Source organism: Pholcus phalangioides, unplaced genomic scaffold (assembly GCF_987345545.1).
Source record: "Pholcus phalangioides strain wild (caught in Gottingen) unplaced genomic scaffold, Ppha-v1.0 ptg000008l_1, whole genome shotgun sequence".
Taxonomy (NCBI): Eukaryota; Metazoa; Arthropoda; class Arachnida; order Araneae; family Pholcidae; genus Pholcus; species Pholcus phalangioides.
Genome location: NW_028301601.1, coordinates 50,219,251 through 50,243,142, shown reverse-complemented (window position 1 = coordinate 50,243,142; position 23,892 = coordinate 50,219,251). Strand labels below are relative to the sequence as shown.

At 38.7% G+C, this 23,892-nt stretch overlaps 1 protein-coding gene across 3 annotated transcripts in view; it reads right to left on the bottom strand.

The window, feature by feature from the left end:
- Nucleotides 1-23,892, bottom strand: part of toy (paired box 6 protein twin of eyeless) — a 58,845-nt gene that overhangs the window by 103 nt on the left and 34,850 nt on the right. For 2 of the 3 annotated variants that reach the window (XM_089234858.1, XM_089234859.1), the window contains exons 4-8: nucleotides 17,340-17,652; nucleotides 4,504-4,650; nucleotides 1,893-1,975; nucleotides 1,614-1,795; nucleotides 1,331-1,515 (exon numbers count right to left, since the gene is read on the bottom strand). In XM_089234858.1, coding sequence (XP_089090984.1) covers nucleotides 1,331-1,515; nucleotides 1,614-1,795; nucleotides 1,893-1,975; nucleotides 4,504-4,650; nucleotides 17,340-17,652 — 910 coding nt within the window. The remainder of the gene's footprint in view (nucleotides 1-1,330; nucleotides 1,516-1,613; nucleotides 1,796-1,892; nucleotides 1,976-4,503; nucleotides 4,651-17,339; nucleotides 17,653-23,892) is intronic. The other variant, XM_089234860.1, reaches the window with a different exon arrangement.

Here is a 23,892-nt window from a genome sequence, read left to right as displayed (position 1 = left end):
GTGAAAAATGAAAAAGAAAAAAAAACCACTGTACACACAGTCTATTTCAATGATAGTCATGGTTCAACTTGAAAATGTAGTTTTATAAATTAATACTTAAAAATTAAAATTAAATTGTCTTCATGCTCCCATGAGGCTTAGGAAAATATTCCAGGGATTCTAAATTGATACAGAAAACGCAAGACTCGATATCATTGTATCCTCAATCAATTAAGGTAATCCTAAAATAATTCAAAAGAAAATTCAGGAATTTGTCACAGAATCAGGAAAATTCAGACAGAAGAAGCCGAAAGGAAAATTTATCAATGGAAGATTCAATCACAGGAAAATGAACTAACAGAAAATTTCGTCTACAGAGAATCCACCCGCAAAAAATTTCATCGACAAGAAAATTCACCCGTAAGATTTGCTGATAGAAACATTCACCAAAGGGAAAATTTACCCTCATCAAAATATGCTGATAAGGAAATTCGTCGGCAGGAAAATTTACAAACAAGAAAATTTTGTTAACGGAGAAATTCAGTAGCAGGACAATTTACTGACATGAAAATGCATCCAAGGGGAAACTCACCGACAAGAAAATTTTCCAACAGAAAAATTCGCAGGCAAAGAAATTCGTTTACAGGAAAATTTACAAACAAGAAAATTCAATATAATGGAGAAATTTACTAACAGAGAAATTCTCTCTCTGGTAGAAAATTTCTTCAGTAAAATTCAGCCGCAACAAATTTAATAAGACGAAAATTCATCGACAGGGAAAGACAGCTGAAGGAAAATTTACTGACAAGAAAATAAATTCATTCACGGTGATATTCACCGTCAGGCAAATTCCCAGACAAAGAAATTCATCGACAGGAAAATTCACCAGTAGTAAAATTTACTAATAAGAAACTTCATTGACAGAGAAATTCGCTGGCAGGAAATTTCTTTGGGAAAAATTAGCCGCGAGAAAATTTACTGAAAAGAAAATTCTCATCGATGGCAAAATTCAGTCATTCGCTCTCTCAAGAATACACGTAATGACGAACTGTTGTCGATTGATTTTCCCCTTCGACGAATAAGCAACCGAAGACGGCACGCTTTCCAGCTCAGTGTCATTAACTGAAACTCATGTATGAAAATGAGCAACATGAGTCAGGGCAATAGTGTGCCTTCTCGGGGCCCCTGGGGCAGATTTTTTTCTTGCTCCCTCCCTCGAAAGGGTTATTATTATGCAAAATGAGTGTAAATTTTATTGGGGGCCTCTTTCAGCTCGGAGCGTTGGGGGTAGTATCCCGGTTGCCCCAGTCTAGTTTCGGACCTAACATAAGTAACATGATAGTACACTCACCAGCTCCGTGCGGACTAGCACCGCTCACTGAATAAGACGAGTGCGAATTGACTGGCTGTACAGGTGTACAAGACGCCCTCGAATACGCTCCCAAGGCGAGGGTGTCGTGCAGCATGTACGGGTATCCAGAGGCGTCCCTCTGCTGCAGACACGAACTCGGTGTCATCCCCGACACCGGTGCCATCCTGAAATACATAAAAAAAAACACCAAATCAACAACACTCATTCCAATTTCAAGCAATAACACGCCCAACGGGTAAAAAAATTTTATGGATGAACTTACCCGTACGAGTCGGCCATGGGACCCATCGGCTGGTACATGGTATTAGGGAACGTCCCGTTCAGGGGTAATCGACCAGGTGTGGGTGCAGACACCGTCGTCGACGAGACCTGGTCCGCAGCCCTGCGCTGGTTGCGGAGTTTCTCTTCTCTCCGCCATTTGGCACGCCGATTCGAGAACCAAACCTGTGCAGAGAACCAAAATCTGACTCAGAAAAAGCTTCGGGAAAAATACGCTTGGGAAGGGGAGAGCATGTACAGTGACTGCCAAAATTATCGTTACCTGTATCCGAGCCTCTGGTAGGGATATCTTCTCGGCTAACCTTTCTCTCGTGAAGACATCAGGGTAGTGCGTCCTCTCGAATTCTAGAAAATACAGAAAAACTACGTTTTTGATCAAGAAAATCGACTACATTGCGCACCAAAATCACATGTATGGACACGTATTTCCCCCCTTTTCATGCGCCATATATAAAGCGTAAAAGAGAATTGTACAGATCGATATATAATGAAATACAGGAACACCCTCAGCGGTAATAAAAAAATGACCAAAAAACATAACCAAAATAAGCGTCATTGGATATTTATAAATTAAAAACGATAATCGGTCATGCAACGGAACTTATAATCGATATTCGATAATTGACCATCCACGTATTTTGGAAACTTTCGGTGAGTGTGGATTCCCTCCTCCTCGGGAATTCATTCATTTATCGGGGTTCAAAAAATTTGCGTTACGTTTCCTAGGATAGTCACCAAACTTTGTCAAGGGCACCGAGATGAGCATATCGATATGCACCAATATAATAAAGTGATTAGTAGGAATCATACTCCACCTGACTGCTTGCACGGTTTTTCTGGAACTGGGAAGCGTCTCGGGTAAATGAACAGTTGGAGCAATGGGATCATGGGTATACAAATCACTAGGAAAAGGGAGCAGCAGGTAGATTACCGTGAGAGGGGATAATGGAGCCACGGGTATGATCACCAGGACCGAGATTCATTGGTAAATAAACGGTTGCTAGGGTTAAGAGTTACGGGTAAAAATAATCTCTGGCTAAGAATCACGGGTAAATGGTGTTTATTTTTCGTCATGGGTCACCTCTATAAGAGGTAGCCGGTTTTAAAAAGAATGATCCACAGGGACTGTAATCGGTCATTGGTTGGTTGGATTTCTTGGGCTGAGAATCACCAAATCACGGGTAAAATAGTCTACAGCCAAGTCACGGGTAAATCGTCTCTGCAGCCAAGTGACTGGTAAATAATTTCTTGGGCGTCACGGGTAAACAGTTTTCATTTTCCGTCACTTCTGTGGGAGGAATCTGACTGTAAATCATCGCAGGATGACCCACTGGGGTTATGACCGGCCATTAGTGGGTTTGATAAAGGACTTCTTGGGCTCAGGATCAGTCTCTGCGGCCGAGTCACGGATAAATCGTCTCTGCAGTCAAGTGACAGGTAAATAATTTCTTGGGCTGTGAGCCACTGCTAAATGCTTTTCGTTTTCCGTTATGGTTCACCTCTGTAAGAGGTAGCTGGCTGTAAATCATCGCAGGATGATCCACCGGGACTATGGTCGATTTCTTGGGCTGAGTCAAGAGCTGAGCAAATTCTATGGGAAGGAATCTCTCTCTCACGGGTCTCACTCTCTCTTTTTCTCTGAGAATCACGGATAAAGGGTTTTTTTTGGCTGAGGGGTCACTAAGTAACCAGTAAATAGTCTTTGCTGCTAAGAGTCACGGGTAAATTACTTCTTGAACTTCAGTCGCTGGTAAATAGTGTCTTGGGCTGAAGTTATATGAAAATTGTCTGGGGGGGGGTGGGGGGTGTCCTTGAGAGTCGCAGATAAATGGTATCTTGATGTGAAAGACGGCTAAATGGTCGCTCGGGCCGAGAGTTACTAGTAAATGGTCTCTGGCTGGTCAGGGGTAAATAGTTTGTTGAACTCATATTCACCCGCACGAAAATTACCTGACAGGAAAGTCACGGATAAACTGTCGTTAGCTGGCAGTCACTGGTAAATAATTACATGCATAAAACTTGCACTGAGAGTTGCGAGAAAAGGGTTTCTTTGGCAGAGAGAGTCATAGCTGTGACTGAAAGTCACTATTAAATGGGTGTCTCTTGGGTAGGAAATCACAGGTAAATAATAGCTTGGACAGAGAGTCACAAGTGAATGGTGTCTTGAGCAGAAATTCAGAGTCACGGAAAAATTGCAACTTGTCGACTTCAGGGAGCATTAGGATGGATTCACATCTACAGACACTCACCGTGTCGTGTCAGACACGGCAACCATTCATAAACATAAAAATGTCTGTCTGCGCCTGCGCAGCCACGATACGATAGATATGAATACGTTCATTAGTTTTATGTTAAAGAATGTTTGCCGTGTCTGACACGACACGGTGAGTGTCTGTAGATGTGAATCCACCCTTACGGTGCTTCCAAACAAGATTGCCCTACGGTAGCGCTCAAAGGTGCTCAACATTTTGGCGGAGTGCGGGCCAATCTATTGGTTTGAAAACGTGTCGCGAGCCACTTGAGTTATATGGAAATATGCAGCGAATCACTCTGGTGATGTGAAAGTGTGCCACGAGAAACTAAAGTGATTTGATAGCCATTCGTGCCCCCCCCCCCCGAGATGTTTCATTACTCGTCGCGGGTCACAGATGACTCCGGGGGCCACATTTAGCCCGCGTGGTCATGGGTTAAGCGTGTATGAACTACGTGGAAAGTCAATGGCCCCCCTCACTTTAAAAATAATAACTAATCGAATTTCATGCTTAAAACGAATAAATAAATAAGGACTAAAAATAAAACTATAAATATATGATTCGGGAGAAAAAAAATAACTCAGAAGTGTGAAGAACGACAGAGGGCGCTGAGGGCGTTACCTTTTTCGAGGGCGTCGATCTGGTCGTTGGCAAAGGACGTGCGATTACGCTGGAGCTTACGTTTGAGTCGCATCCGCATCTGCGAGTCCTCGTCCGTGCTGGAGTTGTGCTCGGAGTTACCGTCAGATGTCGCTTCGTTGATGCTACCTGCAACATTCAAAATTACATAAGAAAGAGGCTTCAGCAATGTACGTATATCTTCATTAGATTCGGTTACTACCGAAAAATTAAAAATTCTCCTCTGTCCCAATGAATGCGCGAAAGATGCTCAAAAAAGTTTCTTTGTTACAAAAATTCCGTCGCCAAATTAATGTGCTGTTTCAGCGTTTTTCAACCGGTGTGCGGGAGAGGATCGCGTACGTGTGGCGCGAAAAATTCCATAAAAAAAATTGAAAAATTCTAACGATTCTTCAAATTTTATAATTATAAATGGAAAAACCTAAATTAAGACCTTTGTGATGTCTGTCACCTGAAAGGACAAACACGCAAGCAATACATTTGAATATTCAAACTGACAGTAATTATAGCAACTATCATTGCAAAGATATTATAGAATTTTTTTTTTTTCAACTTTATCTACAATTCTAAAGAGAGGGTTGCACAAACTTAGTCGGGAGAAAAAAAGGTGGGAAAGTAAAGCATTAAGTAATAGACAACGCTTTTCTTTCCCAAATTATGCTGTTCTTTCCCAACTTTTCTCAGATTTTCGGATTCAATTATCTCAGCGAATGTTGTTTTTTTTTTTTTTGTTTTTTTTTAATACCTTACGCGAGACAGGGCAATAACTTTCTAATTGGGTTTTTGAGCACAGGATCTCCGTAGAAAAAGCGTTCTTTTTATTTTTATTTTGATAACCATACAGCCCTTGCAATATGAATGACGTATATAGTAGATATATATATATAGCACGCAGGGCCGTCTTAAAAGCATCATGGGCACCCGGGCCAAGTGATGTTTTTGAGAGCCCTACTTGGAAAATTCTCGTAAATTTCAACCGAAACTCATTTTTGTGAGGCCCCTTTCCTCTTGACGCCCCCGGTTCGTACCAGGGTGGACCCATGCGATAGTAGGAACAGTAAATGCAGTGTGAAAATAAAGAATTAACAAGTAGCTAAAACAACTTTTTAAATAACAAAATGGGGTCTGGTTGAGATTTTCGAAAATTTGCCTGGTAGGACCTCAGAAAAATCATTGGGCCCGGGGGCCCATGATGCTCTTAAGACGGTCCTGCCTAGAGGTATACTTAGAAAAAGTTTCCTAATAACGTATAGTACAGATGTGTCATTCTTGTTTCAAGGGGTTGAATAGTAATTAAAATAAATTTTTTCAACTTTCCTCCAATTTTCGAATTCGAATATCTCATTGAATATTGCTCTTAGAAACGTGGGAAATTTTTTTTTAAGCTGGCATCAGGAGAAATAGGACAGCAACTCTCTAATTGGGATTTAGGGCACACAGGACTGTATAAGGAGTTAAATTTTCATTTCAGTAATATACAATCCTTTACAACATGAATGATATACGTGAAATATACAAGTTATTTGAATACCTTTTTCTAATTGGAAGTATGCTTCTAGCATCATCATCGGCTTGCCAGTTATTTACGGTACGAGGAAGTTAGTTATATTCACCCCGTATACCAATAGTAAAATAAATGACACATCTAAGATGGGCACAATTTTTAAATTCTTTTCCTAATTGAAAGTATTCTTTTGCTATAGAAAGAATGCTTTATTTCTGTAGCCCTCGGTTTACTAGTTATTTGATGTGAAACCGACTTGAATTTTCACCCTGTATAAAAATTCATTGGAAAAATCCCTCAAATTCAGAAAATATATTCTCATGGCTTTCACAGCTGTGGCTATATCACAGTATATTGTGTGAAACACTTCGCAAACATCTTCATCAAATGTTCTAAAAATTTTGTAGCGTCCGCGGTTCCCTATCGTTTTACACAGGATATAAACTGAGACTGACTGATTGTAAATTTGATTTTAGGTCATTAATTTTTTTGGGAATAAATAATACCATGTTGAGAATTGATACAGCTTTGAGAATAAAGTAGCCTCAATTGCCGTTGATTCAAAGCACCGAGCACATAGTACCGTAATTTCCTCCGTCGTTGGCGATAGAGAATCTTATGTCATAGATTCCTAAATTGCCTGCTTAAAACAGGCTATTATTGAACGAAATGCACTTGATACTTATTGCCTTGATTAAGATTAATGAAGACAAAAAAAGTCGTTCATTAAAATATATTTAAAACAAATCAATCAGTTCGAATATATGTGTTTGACTATCATACTTTTTCAATGTACGTAAACATTTTTCTTTTATATTAATGAAAAATTATTATTAATTTATAAATTGCCAATTTTGATTTAAAAATCCGAATAATGAAAAACTTCAAGATAAGACCACTAGGTGTCTCTTGTATGAGCAATTCTCCGTTGCTAAGTAATCGATCTTAGAGAGCAGTAAGTAACCCGGTTTTCTTCAAGATTTTCCCCAAGTTTCAGAGTGATCGGCTATGGCAGGAATTCTTAACCCCAAGCTCGGGGTCGCAAGCAAGGGTTTCCAAGATTGGTCGTATATAATTTTGTTTTCAGTAATGCTTATTAAGCATAGGACCATGCTTGGTCTTGGCAATTTGGCAGGAGTGGAGAAATATTTGTGGAGTGAAGGTCGTGCTTCCTATATTTTACGGATCAAGTCCTATCTTGCCCTGTCATTTTTATATTGCAATACTCTTCTTTTTTTTTCAAGTTTTCTTGAGAGTGCTAATTACAGTCCGTTCCTACTAGTCTCTGCCTTGCTAATATGCCATGACGAGTAGTTACTGGGACAAACAACAAATGAAGTGGGCCCGCACTCTCCAAAAGGTCGAGCACCCTTGTTCCAAGAGACCTGAGAGAATGTGTGTGGATAGACAAGTGATTATATGCTAAGGAAGTCGCAATCCAAACTTAGGTCACAGGGGCTCCTAAAATGGGTCGTACGAATCCACTTACAAGAATCCGACTGTAAATACATTTGTTGTGTCACTGGTTTAAGGGGCGTCTTAACGGCCTGTTCACGTCTTAGTGACCTGGGATGAGACCGAGATATATTTGGGGACCTCTTGAGAAATTGACATTGATGAAAGAACAACACGATTTCAGAATTGATGAAAAATTATTCTAAAACTAATGGAAAATTATTCTAAAATTAATGGAAAATTATTCTAAAATTAATGGAAAATTATTCTGAAATTAATGAAAATTTATTTGATAATTACCTCTCTGTTAAGATACATATTTCACCAATTTCGCATAATAAACATTTTGTTTATCAGAAAAATTTAATAAGAATTTTCAAACTGAAAATAGACCGATTCGTCACTAATTTCATCATGTTGTTGACTTTGGGTCACGGCTGAAAAGGGTAAGGAACCTCTGGTTTATACGTTCCCACAAACGTCAACCATCCCTTTAGGCAGAGCCTTCATTCATAGAACACGTGTCTTCTAGTAGTAGTAGTACGCACTCGTAGTAAGTGAGTTACTGAATGAGATCAGAGCATTGTGAAAAGCTTCCAAAGCTGTCCACCAAGGGGGTCCCCGGCCCCTACTATCAACTGGGCGGGGCTCTGACAGTGAATGTCATCTCATCTGAAACAAGATAATCTTCTCAACTGTTCGGCCATTGTTACCAGTAAACTACCGGCTGATTAGTGATCAGATCACAATGGCATTCGAACGCGACAAAAGATTTCCTGTACGTGGTGAGCCTCGCCTCACATTGCACATGATTGACAGATACTGCGAGCGTGTGAGTAACATGCTAGTGTGGATTTTGTTCGTTTGTTTTTTTTACCCTTCCAAATCAATGCCAAACCCCTTAATCTCTGACAAGCTGATACAAACCTTTGAACCCTATCAATTTACCACCTGAATGTTCCGTTTTGTGAATTTGCCTCTCTATTCTCTGTAGGTGTGGATGGACCTCCTAAAGTCAATATAGGCGACCTAATTCGTGTCAAATTTCTGGACTTTAACTTGGACAATGTCTTATAATCTTCACTTCACGGTAGAACCTCCAAATGCTATCACGATACATTGGTTCAAGAAAGATTATGATGAGTTTCACCTATTTGATGTCCCAAAATGAACCCTAAATTCATAGCTCTCACAAGGGCGGGACAGTTCTCATAATTTTTTGCATTTTCACGTTATAAATTAACTATAGAAGGACCCGTGAAAAGTCTGAGAGGGCGCCCGCAAAAGATCCCAGCCTAGGGGCCCTGCTCCACCAGGATGTGGGGGCCATGACTAAATTATTTAAACCCACCCACGCTCAGCCTGAATGCCTCCCTCAAAGTCAACTAATATGGCCCATGACCTCAAATTTGATTATTCAAATTATGTCTTACCCGATCATTTTAATGCTACCATAACAGTACCGTCGTATCCTCATCTTGAGAGTACGACTCATCTTGAAAGTTTCGAAAATTTAATGAACTAACGATATATAGTTTTGAATGAAATTATCCATATAAATTTAACTTTAATATTAATGAACCAAAATTGAAATAAATATATAAGAGCAGTTTCATTTGTAAGATATGTTCAATTGACATTTTGCAATTTCGGTATCATCGATGATGCCATATTAGCCTCAAAAATTCGAAATGACAATAAATCTTCTACCTCAAAATAGCGTCACTAGATGTCTCTTGCTCTGTTATTGAATTAATTAACTAAGCAATCTATTATTTAAAAATGTATGTATGTATAAAATCCTATCGATTTGGGTGGGGGGGGAATTAAGGGCTAGTCAGGTTTCGTGCATCAACAACGTCCTCTATCTTCAACTTAAAACTTAACATCAGAACAAATGGGAAAATAGATTGTGGACGTCATTTTTAGGATTCAGGCATTGACCATTGATGGACTCATGCCATCCAACTTCTCACTTGTATCTTGCATTGAATGGCCGTGCTTTCAATACTTCCCTTGATAAAGAGTAAGGGGAAAAGGGGGAATAACAATGATTGTTGTCCAAGATTGTTTCGTCCGGACAATGGCTGACAGCAGCGATAGTTTGTACTGACTATGAACACTATGTGGTTACTTTTTCACTGAATATCTAAAAGGTGTTGGCACAGTAGTACTACGAGAGTTGAGTGATATATGTCCAGTTATATACAGTGAAAAGGCTGTATTTAACTGCAATACAATAGAGGAAAGTCTCCTGACCATTTCGGTTTCGAGAACTAGTGGTCGGTCAGGCAGAAAAATGCCATGGAATTTCGTAGGACAACGAAATGAATTGGCATTTACAAGTCAAGTGACTTGAAATCAGATTCTCCGCTCGAACATGGTTCTAGCGCTCAGACCTGAGAGAATACTCTATAAATAAAGCGGTCTGAGAGTAAATGGGCACACACGCGTGGGCACAGGTAGTCCCAGAGACTTTTAAATATCTCTGTAAAATATAATTAAAATATCGAATGAAAATTATTTTACTGTGTATCATAATCAGTAATCAGTTTCTGTTAATTTAGAAATTAATTAAGTCTTTTTGAAAGCTGTGGTAACACAAAAATTCTCAGGAACAATTTCGCTGAGCATACATCCCACCCCTACACAGGTCGATCATACTTAGGCTCCTGCCTAGGAGGTCCCGAACAAGATCCCGCTTCTGGATGTAATATTTGGAATTGTTCTTTCCCAGTGTTTTTCAATTAGCATTTTTCTGACTACTCCTCATTCGAACACCGAGTGAACCAAGGACCCCTGTGAATGTCATAGTCAGTTGCTTCATTGTCATTTTAATGTCTTCTTTGCTCTGAAACACATTCCTTGTACCCCGCCCCCTAGTTTGTTGGGGGCTGTCGATGGATCTAAGACCATCATTGGAATAAATCACTTTTTCTGAGATTACCTTTTCCGCGAGTACCTTCCGAACCATCTACCTTGGACCACCTTTTGAAAGCAACCTGTCCATAACTACTTTTCTTAGACTTTTTTTTGAAAACCATCTCTCTTCATAGACTACCTTTCGAAAACCATTTTTGAAAACCATGAAACTACCTTAGACCACCTTTCAAAAACCTCTTTAGATCACATTCTGAAAACCACCTATTTTTTGGGGCCACCTTCTGAAATTAATTTTTTCTTAGACCATCTTTTCTTAAACTAATTGAAAGATTCCTTAGATAATTTGCTGAAAACTACGCTTTGACAACCATTTTTTTCCCCTTGGATTATCTTTGAAAACCCCATTTTATTCAGACCCGAATGGGGGGGGGGCGATCCCAAATACCAGAAATAAAATGGAAGATAATTGTTCTAGCAAGTAAAAATTACGGGTCGTACATTCATCGTAAGCTTTTTTACACACACTAAATCACCCTTCCCGATACATAATACAAATACAAAGGCCACAACAAGCAAATTTCCCGACGAGGTGGCTGAAAAAAAGATGCCCATAAAAAAAAATATGGATGTCAAATATAACCAAAATACATTGAACATTGAAGGACCGGACACATCCCGTTTCCCATCTCAGAAAGGTATCGAAGCGTTCCCGAAGGATGGGTGTATACGGAATAACAAAAATGCAGCAACCCAATATAAAAGCAGTTATCACGATAGAAAAACTACTAATTAACGCTATATAATACACTGCACATGAAAAAAGATTATGGTCGCCACCATTCTAAACATGGATATCATCTCGATTTATCCCACTACGTTAATCATACTAATTTTCAAACGTGTCAAATGTGTTACAATTAACGACCCCCAACGGTAAGTTATTAAATATTATAAAGCCTTTGCCTGCCCTTGTTACACCACCTTCTTCGTAAACCTTTCTTAGAGAAAGCCATTGCTCTGCTCTTGGCAGTGCAGTACGCATTTTCGGTCTGATTCGGAAATTTCCGTTCATTGTCCTGTCTATAAAATAAAACAGGCATCTATAAAAGCGCTGTACTATGCGAGCACTGCGAATGCTAAGTACTTCAACACGGTCTTGTATGAGAATCGCTATATAAGGGTGCTCTTCTTCTGATATTGAGCGAAGAAGTTAGAAGGACCCCTTCTGCTATAGAAGATACAGATATATGTGTCTTGTATCATGAATTTGGCAGAGAAATTACATCTACCTGTGTATGTGAGAAACTTGTCGTACTGTGGTGAATAGTAGCCTATATCTCCGTGCGAAAATAAGTTGCACCGAATACCCCTTTTAAACCTGTTTACCGTAAATAAGGTTGTTCTCTCACGCTCACTTTCGAGGATTATAGGGTGCACACAAAATGGTAAACATGAGACCTGTACGTACTTAAGCCCATGCATACACGAATTTCGGTTGCTCTTTTATGCGTGGGATGTGGGGACCCCACTTCATTCATGGCCTCCATAAACATACAACCTCGATATTGAAGAATTATATAGTTATAAGTAGAGATATATACTGTACATGTGTGAGACTGCGTACAAAGGTGGTACTTTCCGACGTTTCCTGTTTACCGCGGCGTACACTGTATCGTTTAAAGACCGTACTTCGCGTTTAATCACCTTAAAATGGCTGGTGAAATGAATGGTCACCTTAAAATGGATTATGTAGGACACGTACACGATTCAACAAGCTGAACTCATTCTCATTTATTGAGCATTATAGCTCAAAACCTATTGTGAGTCCTTTCATTTCGAGCAACCCTGTATTGATTCTTGTTGCCTTTCATTATGAAGGGTATGTATGCACAGTACTGGCCAGTGTTTATGGGGTCTCTTACGCTTTTGTGCAATTATATATTTCACGCTTCCCTGCCCAATCGAACTTTAACGAGGTACAAAAACTTTTCTGGACTGAAAATTAGCTGTCCCCCTGAATTTTGAGCACCCGTGAAGCTGCACATGTTGTCTAAATACGATGTCATAGCTGTACTTCTGTATAATTTGAACATTCCTTATGCGATGCCGGTAAGCCCATCTCATTGGACGGCTTTTTTATGCCTCGTATAACACAGACATAACAGGCATATAGAGGATCGCAAAAGTTAGTCCTCAGGACACCAAACTGCTTCAAGAATTGCTTGGGGCACGAAATTTCTTTCAGAATTCCGTCGGACACAAAACTGCTTCGGTGTTTCTTTTTTGGGACACCAATTATCTACAGTTTCCTCAAGATATCAAATTGCTTCAATGTTTCCTTCGGACACCAAATTGCTTCAATGTTTCCCTCTTATACCAAATTCCTTCAATGATTCTTTCGGATACCAAACTGCTTCAAGGATACTTTAGGACGCCATTACTTTTTTCGCCATTTAATTTTGTTTTCATTTATTACCCGTTAGTCACGTGTGTGGCCGGGTCATCCAATCACAAAAAGAAATCAACCTCCGCGAGCTTCAAAAAGTTGAGAACCACTGCTTTAGGACACCATACTGTTTCAAGGATTTCTTAGCATTCCCAAATGCTTCAAGATATGGAAATTAGGACACCAAATTGCTTCAATGTTTCCTTGGGACACCAAATTGCTTCAATGTTTCCTTGGGACACCAAATTGCTTCAATGTTTCCTTGGGACACCAAATTGCTTCAATATTTGCTTGGGACACCAAATTGCTTCAATGTTTCCTTGGGACACCAAATTGCTTCAATGTTTCCTTGGGACACTAAATTGTTTCAAGGGTTCCTTAGAACACCAAATTATCCAAGAATTCCTTAGGAAATCAAACTGTTCCAAGTATTCCTTGAGACACCAAATTGCCATCTCTTCGTTCGAATGGGTTTTTTTTCGTCAAATAATTTTTTCTTTGCTTCGATTTGTAGCAGCCCTTTATTTCCCCCACCCGTCACCCATTTTTGTAGTAATTAGCCAACTTTTCATAAATTGCAACTTTTTACTACAATTAGTGATATACCGTATTTAGAATCGCAGTTTCCAGCATTTTCTTTGATGATGTATGGTGAATATAAATATGAAGGTACAATTTTTATTTGAATCCATATCAATATTATTAATTACAACAAATGATTAATTTTTCATTCCGTTAGAATCGAATTATCGTCAGCCTGTGACCATCGTCGATTATGCCATCGTCGCGGACCATAGGTTGAGAAACGCTGGTTTAGAATATCACCAAGATATTTCGAATTTTAGGACATATTTTGTATTGTTTCAAAGAGCTCCTGGGAACATCGGAATCATTTTCAAGGCCCCACAAGCATAAAAAAGTTGAAAAACACTACCCTATAATGATATCTCCGCAAAAGCAGACATTCGACACTTGTAAGATCTTGTGGAAACTACACACGGTGCATATCTAAAAAATTCCGGTAAACAAGCTTTTCTGTTATCCGTCTATTCGGTAAAAGAACGATAAGCATCTGGTACGTACATAGACTTAAGATATAAATAAGTATTATTACTATAGTATTATTACTCTGTGGGTACGTACATGATCTTCTTGATGGTCACCATACATTTTCCTCGATCAGGAATTTCCAATACTCCAATTCGCGTCGTCAGAAACAGGGCCTCGGAGGATAAAAAAAAAGCCGCCTTACGATGCTTACCTAGGCCATGGATCAACGTGAGGAATAGTTAAGAATGGTTCGCGTACCCACGGATAAAATAAGATATAAGAACCTGACGAAAGCGATCCCTTAATGCACCGCCTCGAACATTCCTTTGTCCTCGTGTGCGTGTTATCCCCTAACACACCTATCACGATGAAGTCTTCACGCTCAACATGACATGGATATGTTAAGTCCCATAAGAAAAAAAAAATGTCCCTCGGATATATATAACCAAGATGGCATAAATCTTATACGTTGTGATGGCAGGATAGAAGAGAAAAAAAAAATCCGCCATGGTATAAGTTCATCAGGAATAACCACAGTCTCCTACAGCCCATTGGCGAAATTATTTCCAGTCGGTGATTCGCGCCAAAATAAGAAGGAGGGAATTGGATATACACACACACACACTGAGGTGTATGTGTTCCGCGTCTCCTTCCCTTTTAAAAAAAAAAATCCTTATGCAGTGGTAATTACATTCTTCGGCGATTCTTTGCCATCAACAGCTGCTTCGGACTCCCTTTGAAGAGTGTTTTCTGTGTGTATTGATGGGCACTCAAGCAAGTAGTTGAAGGGGGAGAGAGGGTCCTAAGAGAGAGATCCCCTTCATCTCCCTTCCTCCTCCTCTTCTTATGTAGTATTCCTTCCTTGTGACTTGGGCATTTCACCTCTCCCCGTATTATATTCTCGAGACCAAATATCGTTTTCCACGATTCATTTTCATCGATTTTTTTTTTCTTCTCTCTCTGTCTCTCTCTCCTTACCTTTCTTATCTTACGTGGTTGTCTGGTCGAATCTTTTTCGGCCTTCCTTTTTTTTTAAGATATTATTTCCCTCGCCCCTCAAGGTGCCGCTATTGTAGGCGCGATTAACACTAAGTTTTCTTGTATTGTTATTCATGCTATGCCGGTACCTTTGGATTTCGATGCTTTTGTCCGAGGGATTCACTCGGAGATTCGTGTTTTTCTGTGTGGATGAGTTTCTCCGTCTTTTTTTTTTCGAAATGGAAGCTGAATTTGAAATATTTTCCGATGGCGCGAGATTTCTGTTCTGATCAGCTCTTTTCGCTTCACCATCTCCTCATACAGTAAAAAACCAATCACACGAAATATGACGAAATTTAAAACGCGGATAAATAAGTACCATCCATAACGGGGTACGGATTCAACTACCCTGAGGGAAGGGAGAGGCATTGTTCGAAAGAGTTACACAGTGTGATGATGATGAAGTGTTTGCTGACCATGTAGTTTCAATGAGATTCAAAAGTTAGTCCAAATTGTGCGGGCAGGGGACAACAATCTCCCGATTGTGTTGATCAGCGGGAAAGAAAATAATGTGTGGTGTTCAGCTGGAGAAATGTATGCCCTTGTTTTACGGGAAGGGATCAGCATTCGATTGTCTCCAACAACGGAAGCGATAATAATGGTGTCCAGCTGTAGAGCTTCTTGGAGAAATGGAAGTCCTCGTTTTACAGCCAGGAAACGGCAATCGTTTGACACCCGATTGTGTCCAGCAACGGCAAAGATACGAGTGGTGTCTATGGAGCCGTGGAATTCCTTGTTTTGTGCGAAGGAAACAGCATTCGTACGACCCCCAAATGCGTCCAGCTGAGTGGTGGCCAGCTGGAGCTTCTTGAAGCAATGGAAGTCCTTGTTATGCGGGCAGGGTAGAGTATTCGTTTGATTTTCGATTGTATCTAGCAAAAATAGGGATGAGAATGGTGTGTGTTCACCCATAGCTTCCTATAGCAATGAAAATCATTGTTTTGCGGGAAGGGAAAAGCATTTATTCGACGTCCGATTGTGTCCACTTACGGGAAGCTGCGAGCGTGCACGGAAAATCCCGAAATTCACCATTAGCGTATATGACAACGCTCGTTGCCGCACACAGAAAAATCACCTCTGCGTAGGTAAAATTAGAGGAAACGTTTCCTTAGGCTCGTCTTAAAATCACTATCTGTGGGACACAAAAGAGTTTCGATTGAATGCTCTTCCCTGCCAACAAATCTAAGATAAACTGTGTGATTTCGTCAACACCGCGGTGAGCAATGACTTTCCATCAAATTAAAACGCTGATGAATGTCACTCATGAACTAAATACAGTCCATATCCCTTCATGGTAGTGTCTGATTATCATTTGCCTTGCGCATTCGGCCACTCAACAAGTAAGATAAAGATCACGTGCTTGGACCACGTATCGAGCTTCTTCACACCTCAAGCTGACTCTTTCCCATATTTGAGCAAAAGTGTGATGTAAGTATTATCGCTCTAGCCCAGTGTTTCTCAAAATGGGCAATATCACTCCCGGATGGGGGTGATAGAAGCTACGAGTATAGCATATGATTCTATGGGTTCGCTTGAGTTGGGGGCGATGGGGGAAAAAATTCTTGAAGAAGGGGGCAATGGAACTAGAAAGTTTTAGAAAGTATGCTCTAGTCCTTTGTTTCCCAAAGTGGGTAGTATCACCCCCTGGGGAACCTTGTAATGGTCCATTGGGGTGGTAGAAGCTTTGGATTTTGTATAGGATCCTATGGGTTGGCTTGAGTTGGAAGGCGATGAGAAGAGAAATTTTTTGAAGGACGGGGGTTGATGGAACCATAAGTTTGAGAAACTGTGCTCTAGTCGATCGTTTTTCCCAGTTCTGATCTTTTCAATGATTTATAGCGGCACAATGATTTATAGCAATCACTTATAACGGCAAACTAAATTTTTATTCAAAGATGGAGGATAATGAGTACGCTCTCCTTTATTAGGGGGGCCTCAGCTTTGTCAACGTCTTGAAATCTTAGTATTTCATGCATTCTTTCATGGTATGCATTTTCTCTGGCAAGTGACCGAATACAAAAACTATGAAACTGCGGGCAAGCCTATAATGGCAAGTGGGGGCAACGCGGGTCCCGAGCTGAAATTTTCCCCAACTAGACGTTCAGAGTCCAACAGCCAATGGTACAAAGATGTAAAAATGTGAGTATGATTAATTCTAATGAAATCAGGACATTGCATTGGTGTGTAATAAATAATGAGCACTGAACTATCGTAGAAGGTATGTGTGCCTCAAGGATTTTCAAGGGATATCGAATCAGCATCGTCTACTTATGTATTTACTGTGGTTTTTGTATGGCATATTGATCAGTCAATTATCTTGAAGATGAATAAGTGTGATATTTTAGTCACTCTTCTGTCCAGGAATCCATTTTGTGATTTCAAACCTTTGATCAAATTCGTTGATTTGTTTCATTTAAATATAAAGAATATGTGAACAGTTACCTTTTTTACTGCTGACATCCTCGGTCCCGTTGCAGACACTGAGCCCAGCCGTCGCAGCCACAGAAGGTATCAGGCCTCCCGTTGCAGCCGCTGCAGCTGCTGCGGCCGCCGACAGTCCCGCCGGGGAAGCCCCGTGAGGCACCCCGCCGGGCAGATGCGTCGCACTCGTTGCGTACCACGGCCACGGCTGGCCATTCAATATGCGCAACTTGTCGTACACGGATTCCGGGCCGGGAACGGTCAGCTGATGATGTTGTTGCTGCTGCTCTTTTTGGGCCGCCAAGTTCCTCAGAACGCGATTGATTGACGAGACCTGAGCATTGGAAAAGAACAAAATGGTAAATACCGGCATTAAAAAAACGGTAAATATAACATTGAAATTTCGTAACAAATATTCAAATTTAACTTTAATTTTGTGTGTACTGGGTAGGCCTATCCATGTCTGAATTTTAAATTCAAATTACTAATAAAAACTGAAATGAGCCTCTAACTTGTTGCTTTGTGCATTGCTTGATCATTTTCAATCATTCAATCGAGCCATGTTTTCATGGGATATTTCATGTTTTGCGTAGTGAACGTCATCAATGCTACGATTTACGGAAAATTTACCGCCGGAAAATTCACTGCTGTGCAATTCATCACTAAGAAAATTCACCGACAAAAGTTCCACGCGAGTGAGTTGGCTAGTGATTGAGCGAGCAATGACTGAGTGAGTCAATGATTGACAGAGTGGTGACTGCGTGAATGACAGAGTGGTAATTGAGTGAGTGACAGAGTGGTAATTGAGTGAGTGATAGAGTGGTAATTGAGTGAGTGACAGAGTGGTAATTGAGTGAGTGACAGAGTTGTTATTTAGTGAGTGAATGAGTGGCATAGTGTGGGACCCAGTAAGTTAGTAAGAGTGACAGATTGAGCGACTTAGTGAGTAAGTGAGTGACAGAGCGAGTGACCCAGTGAGTGAATGAGCAAGAGTGAGTGAACGATCTGTGAGTTGGTGAATGAGCAAGCGAGTGACAAAGCGAACGACCTCGAGAGTGAGTGATAGACTGAGAGACCTAATGAGTAATAGACTGAGAGACCTAGTGAGTAATAGACTGAGAGACCTAGTGAGTAATAGACTGAGAGACCTAGTGAGTAATAGACTGAGATACCTAGTGAGTAAGTGAGTGATAGACTGAGATACCTAGTGAGTAAGTTAGTGACAGAGTGAGCTACCTAGTGAATGAGTGATAGAATGAACGAATTTGTCAGTGAATCAGCGTGTGGGTGACAGAACGAACGACTTACGGCCGTATTCACCGACAGAGTTTAACAAGCGGTCGGTGAATACTGCCGCAACGTTTCCCAACGAAAGGTCTCTGACATAAGTCAAGCCGAGCCCCGAGTGTGTGATTCACTGTTTAAATTTTTTCCTCGTTTATTTTCCATCACTCGTGTTTATGAAACGGGCCTTCCATTCGGAAGATGAAGATAATATTGATAAACCATTACGTAATGACGACCAGTTAGACGACGTCGATCTAACCTCCTGGCACTTCAAAAGAGGGGGGTGTCTAACCCAAACGACATTTGTCTTATCTGTGGTGAATTCGGTAAGAAACAAAGAACTCTCTGGTGTCGTTGGTGTTGTGGGTGGACACACTCAGAGTGGTGCAGAGACTATTCTATATGAAAACTTTAACTATAAAGTAAAATGCTTTGTGGTTTTTTAGTCGGTAATATGAACCGGTATATCATCCTACAGTAAATTTGTTAATGAACTATCACAAGTAATTGAGTAATTTCAGATTTCCTTAAAGTATTTCGCCACTACCCCCACTCTCCCCTAAGTTAAGTTTCCATCGGTCTTCATCTTGGATGCGAGGGTAATCTTCGGCTGGGCCGTAATCAAGCCGGGACCTTCAATTTGAGATGCTGGACATTAATCGCAACCTTAAACAATATGAAAATGAACCCCACGTTATAGCGACCATTCCATTGCAACAACCAGCAGGATAAGTCCCAAATTAAGTTTTCATATAGACACGCAATGATATTGATGCAACTGATGACACAATGATATTGTGACGACTCGGTTATACGATATAATTTCACAGAATCTTTGATGTCGTCATAACCGAGTTTGACTGCATCAACATCATTCAAAAAAATTTCTTCGTCAACTTTAACAGTCATGAAAAAATAATATTAAAAAAATCACGATAGTTGCAGTGATGTTCGGTAAATGAGATAAATTTGGTATATTATACATAATAACTGGTTACTATGCATACTTACCAAACATTTAGATTAGTTTGATAATTTTATCTAAATTTATCACTTTTACCGTCGATTATGCATAACACCCAAGCGTCGCGTCGTTGGTAAACATGATAAATCATACTATATGATATATGATATGATATGAGACATGATAATTTCTACATATGTAGTATCAATATATTGGAGTACGATAGTATAAAAAAATTTTTATCATCACATTGGAACCTCCCTTAACAGACACTCCCTGTTAGCGGACACCTCCCGTTAACTAATACTTTTCTGATCCCGGTCCCGTGGAATAGAGCTTTAATATATTTCACTTCCCGTTAGCGGACACTCTCGATAGTGGACAGTAAAATCAGGCAAACTCTAATTTTTTTTTCCAAACTCTAATTTATGAATTTTTGTTCATAAGTCGAGAATTTATCATATTCAATGGTGATTATGTATAATCCCAAGCTCGTATTAGTATAAATATGATAATCCGTCAATCGATTACTTCATTAACTGAACATAACTATGGTCCAGGATGCTTATTCCGAATGATAATGTTGGTTTTATTTGCACATGTTGATTACGTGTGAAGAAAGCCAACATTACAAGGCTGATAATGTTGTTAGGAAAATGTTTTTATCTTCTTCACACTTATTTTAATTTAATTTATAATTTTTATTGCAAAATATGTGTAGTGCACGTATCATGTACGGGAAAAATAATTAATTGGTTTAATCAAGAGAAGAAAGGTTATAAGTTTTTCATTATTTTTTATCAGACTTTCGAACTTTATTTGGGAATTGTGCATAATCGCCGGTAAAAGTGATAAATGTACTGAAATTTAATCAAACTTTCTTTATCGAGACGATTGCATGATTAGGCATAACAACCGTTGTATCACTTTTACACACAGTAACATATAAAAACCAATTGCGACCGAAGCCAAACGTCGTATAAATGTTGTATAAATAAATGTAAAATAAATGGAAATAAATATAAGTATAAAATAAATGCAAATAAATATAAATATAAAATAAATGTAAATAAATATAAATATAAAATAAATGTAAATAAATATAAATATAAAATAAATGTAAATAAATATAAATATAAAATAACTATAAATATAAATATAAAATAACTATAAATTCATAAATAAATTACTATTCATAAATAAATATGAATTAATAAATACTGTACTAAAAAAAAATTATAGCTTTCACTAGAGATAATGCACGATACCCAAGCATCATTGGTAGGTAAGTTCTGCAAATAATTGAAATTTATAGTCTTTATCTGTATTATGCATAATACCCTAGTGTAATTTGAATTTGATAAATATGAAAAAACTCCGAATGAGTCTAGTTATATAGTCGGATCCCGATTTTGCTAATTAGTAAAATCAAATTTAATTACACTTGGGTATTATGCATAACACAGATAAAGACGATAAATTTCGATTATTTGTAAAACTTACCAACCATACTTTGGGTATCATGCACAATCTCTAATGAAAGCTATGCTTTTTTTTTCAGTACTTATCAAATTTACCAACGACGCTTGGGTATTGTGCATAACCTCCGGTAGAAGTGATAAATTTATCAAACTTACCAATACGATTGATAATTATTCATAATAACCAGTTATTTATAATATATACCAATTCATCACATTAACCATAACAGTCACACCTCGGTTATAACGGTATAATGTCGCTGTATCTTTGATGTCGTTATAGCCAGGTTTTACTGCATCAACATCATTCCAAGAAAATTTTCTTCGTCAATTTTAACGGGAAGTCAAGTTTTGCATTTAAAAAAAAAAGGTCACGATAATAATTATGTATCAGTATTTATTATTTAAATTTATATTCATTTTTTTTATTCATATTTATCAATTTCATAAAAGCTCTAAATCAAAATTATATTGAAATTCTGAAAAATAAATATTTGCTATTCCTCATTGGAATAAGATGATAATTAATGATAGTATCCAAGAATTTCCCCCCATGTTCAAATTCAAATGCAAATTTCCACCTGAATTCAATTTCCTATTTTATTTTATTTTTCTTAATATTTTCTAATTATAAAGAAAATATTTATAATCAGTATAAAGTAATTATGTATTAGAGGTGATTATATTTGAATAAATGTATTTTCAAGCTCGATAAATCCAAGATGGAATTTATAATTAATCCCAAAACTAATTAGCAGTTCATATACTGAGATTATTGTTAGACTAATAACTTTTTTTTTTAGTTTCTAATTAATTTCTGGTAGATAGAGATTGAGAAGTGGGCGAACGGGAGGGAAAAAAAGTACAAATAATTTGCATAAAATTAATAATAATCAAATTATCTTTAAAATACGAAAAAATGTGTATTTTTTTATAATTACAGAAATTTTAATGAAAAAAAAAGTGTTTTTTTAATGAAATATTCATAATTAAGTTTTAAATGAGATTAAAAATATGCTAATGGTAGTTTGCGTTTTTTTTTTTTTCATTATAATTTTTGATTATTGGTACTTTTAAGTTGTATACATACAATCGAATCCCGTTATAACGAACTTCAAGAGACCGGAGGAATCACTTCGTTATAAAGGAATTCCAGGTTTTAGCATTGCTCCTATGTAGACTTATCTGGGGTTATAAATTTATATGGGGTTATATATTATTATCGTCGTTATAAATTTATCAACGACGCTTGAGATAATATGCATAATCACCGATAAAAGTGATAAATTTAGGGAAATTTATCAAACTTATCAAAATGCTGGGCGATTATGCATTGTAACCGGTTTATTATGTGTAACAACCGGATTTATCACATTTGCCATAGCATGTAGACACATACTCTAATGTTAAACTGTTGCCTTTCGATTTTATGATAATCCCTATACAACGATATTTTTCTTGGTCCGCAGATATTTTTATATCGAGATTTCACTGTAACTTAAATATTTTTTTTTCCAAGAGCATATTTCTCGACATGATAATGTTGATATCTACATGGGCAAATGGGCATTTGCCCGGGCCTCTTACAATTTGGGGGCATCCAATTTGAACAAAACACACTGATACTGTGCATCAAAAATCTATTGACCCGGTGTTTTCCAAAACGGGTGACATCGCCCCTTGAGGATGATGTTTTGGATTGATAGTGGAAGCTATAGATACAACATTGTAGCTTATGTATTGGCCTAAATTAGTGTGAAAGGTAACGCTGGCTTTACCCAAGGCCTCCTCAAGTCCTAGTTTGATCCAATTGATCCTTTATATAATGCTGGTATTTTGTTTATTCAACGCACTACTCTTTCTTTACCTTATATCTATCTGACGTAAGGAGGCCCACCAAACAGGGGCGGCTAAAGCGGGGTTGCAAGGGGTGCGGTGCAACCGGGTAGCAAGTGACAAGGGGCGGCAAGCATCTTAGGTTTTAGTTATGGCGAATACATTGATGGTTATAAGACCAATATTAACTCTCAACCCCACACAAACATCAATACTTCTCAGGAATGGATACTTTTGTTGAAACGTTAGTGAAATTTTTTCACTGCGTTTGATACCACGGAATCATAGAAAACTTCTTCCGGAACCCTAGATTCCATAGAACACCGGTTGAAAACCTATGTTCCCAGAGAACCCTTGCAATAATATCTATGTTTTCTACAAGAGAACTACAACCAGAAATAAAAATTGCCCTGAGAAATATCATTTTTGTGCCTCTAGTTTTTAATTTGAAAGTGAATTCGCCTTCCTAACGTCCCGGGCAGAAGTTGGGCTTGATGCCCCGAGCACTGGACCTACCTAGTTACGACCCTGATCTTTTAATATGCATAATTTCCATATTCATCAAATTCGTCTTAACGTATAGGAGGGGTGACCTCATGAATTGGTAACGGGGGGGGGGGCGAAATCAGTAAAATCACTTCTCCCGGGAGGCCCATGATTCCTCTTCAGACGATTTTGCCATGTGTGTGAATTCACAATCAAAGGAACACACACAGAAGTGTGTTAAAATTTTAAAAAACGGATGTGAAGTGTCAACGAATATTTGATAATATGAAGACAATACAGACATATCAAAACGATTCCATGTTGACACCAGCTTAGACGCATATTCCGCGGGGGGGGGGGGACTTCAAGGGTGTCGATTGTGTGCAGATGACACGAAAACGCAAAGACATGTCTCGTAACTGCAACTGACACCGGGTAGAAGGTGACTGTGACGTCCGTTATTGACATGTCACTCATACACAAAACTATTGTGGTTGGTCATGGATATAGATTTCTCCTC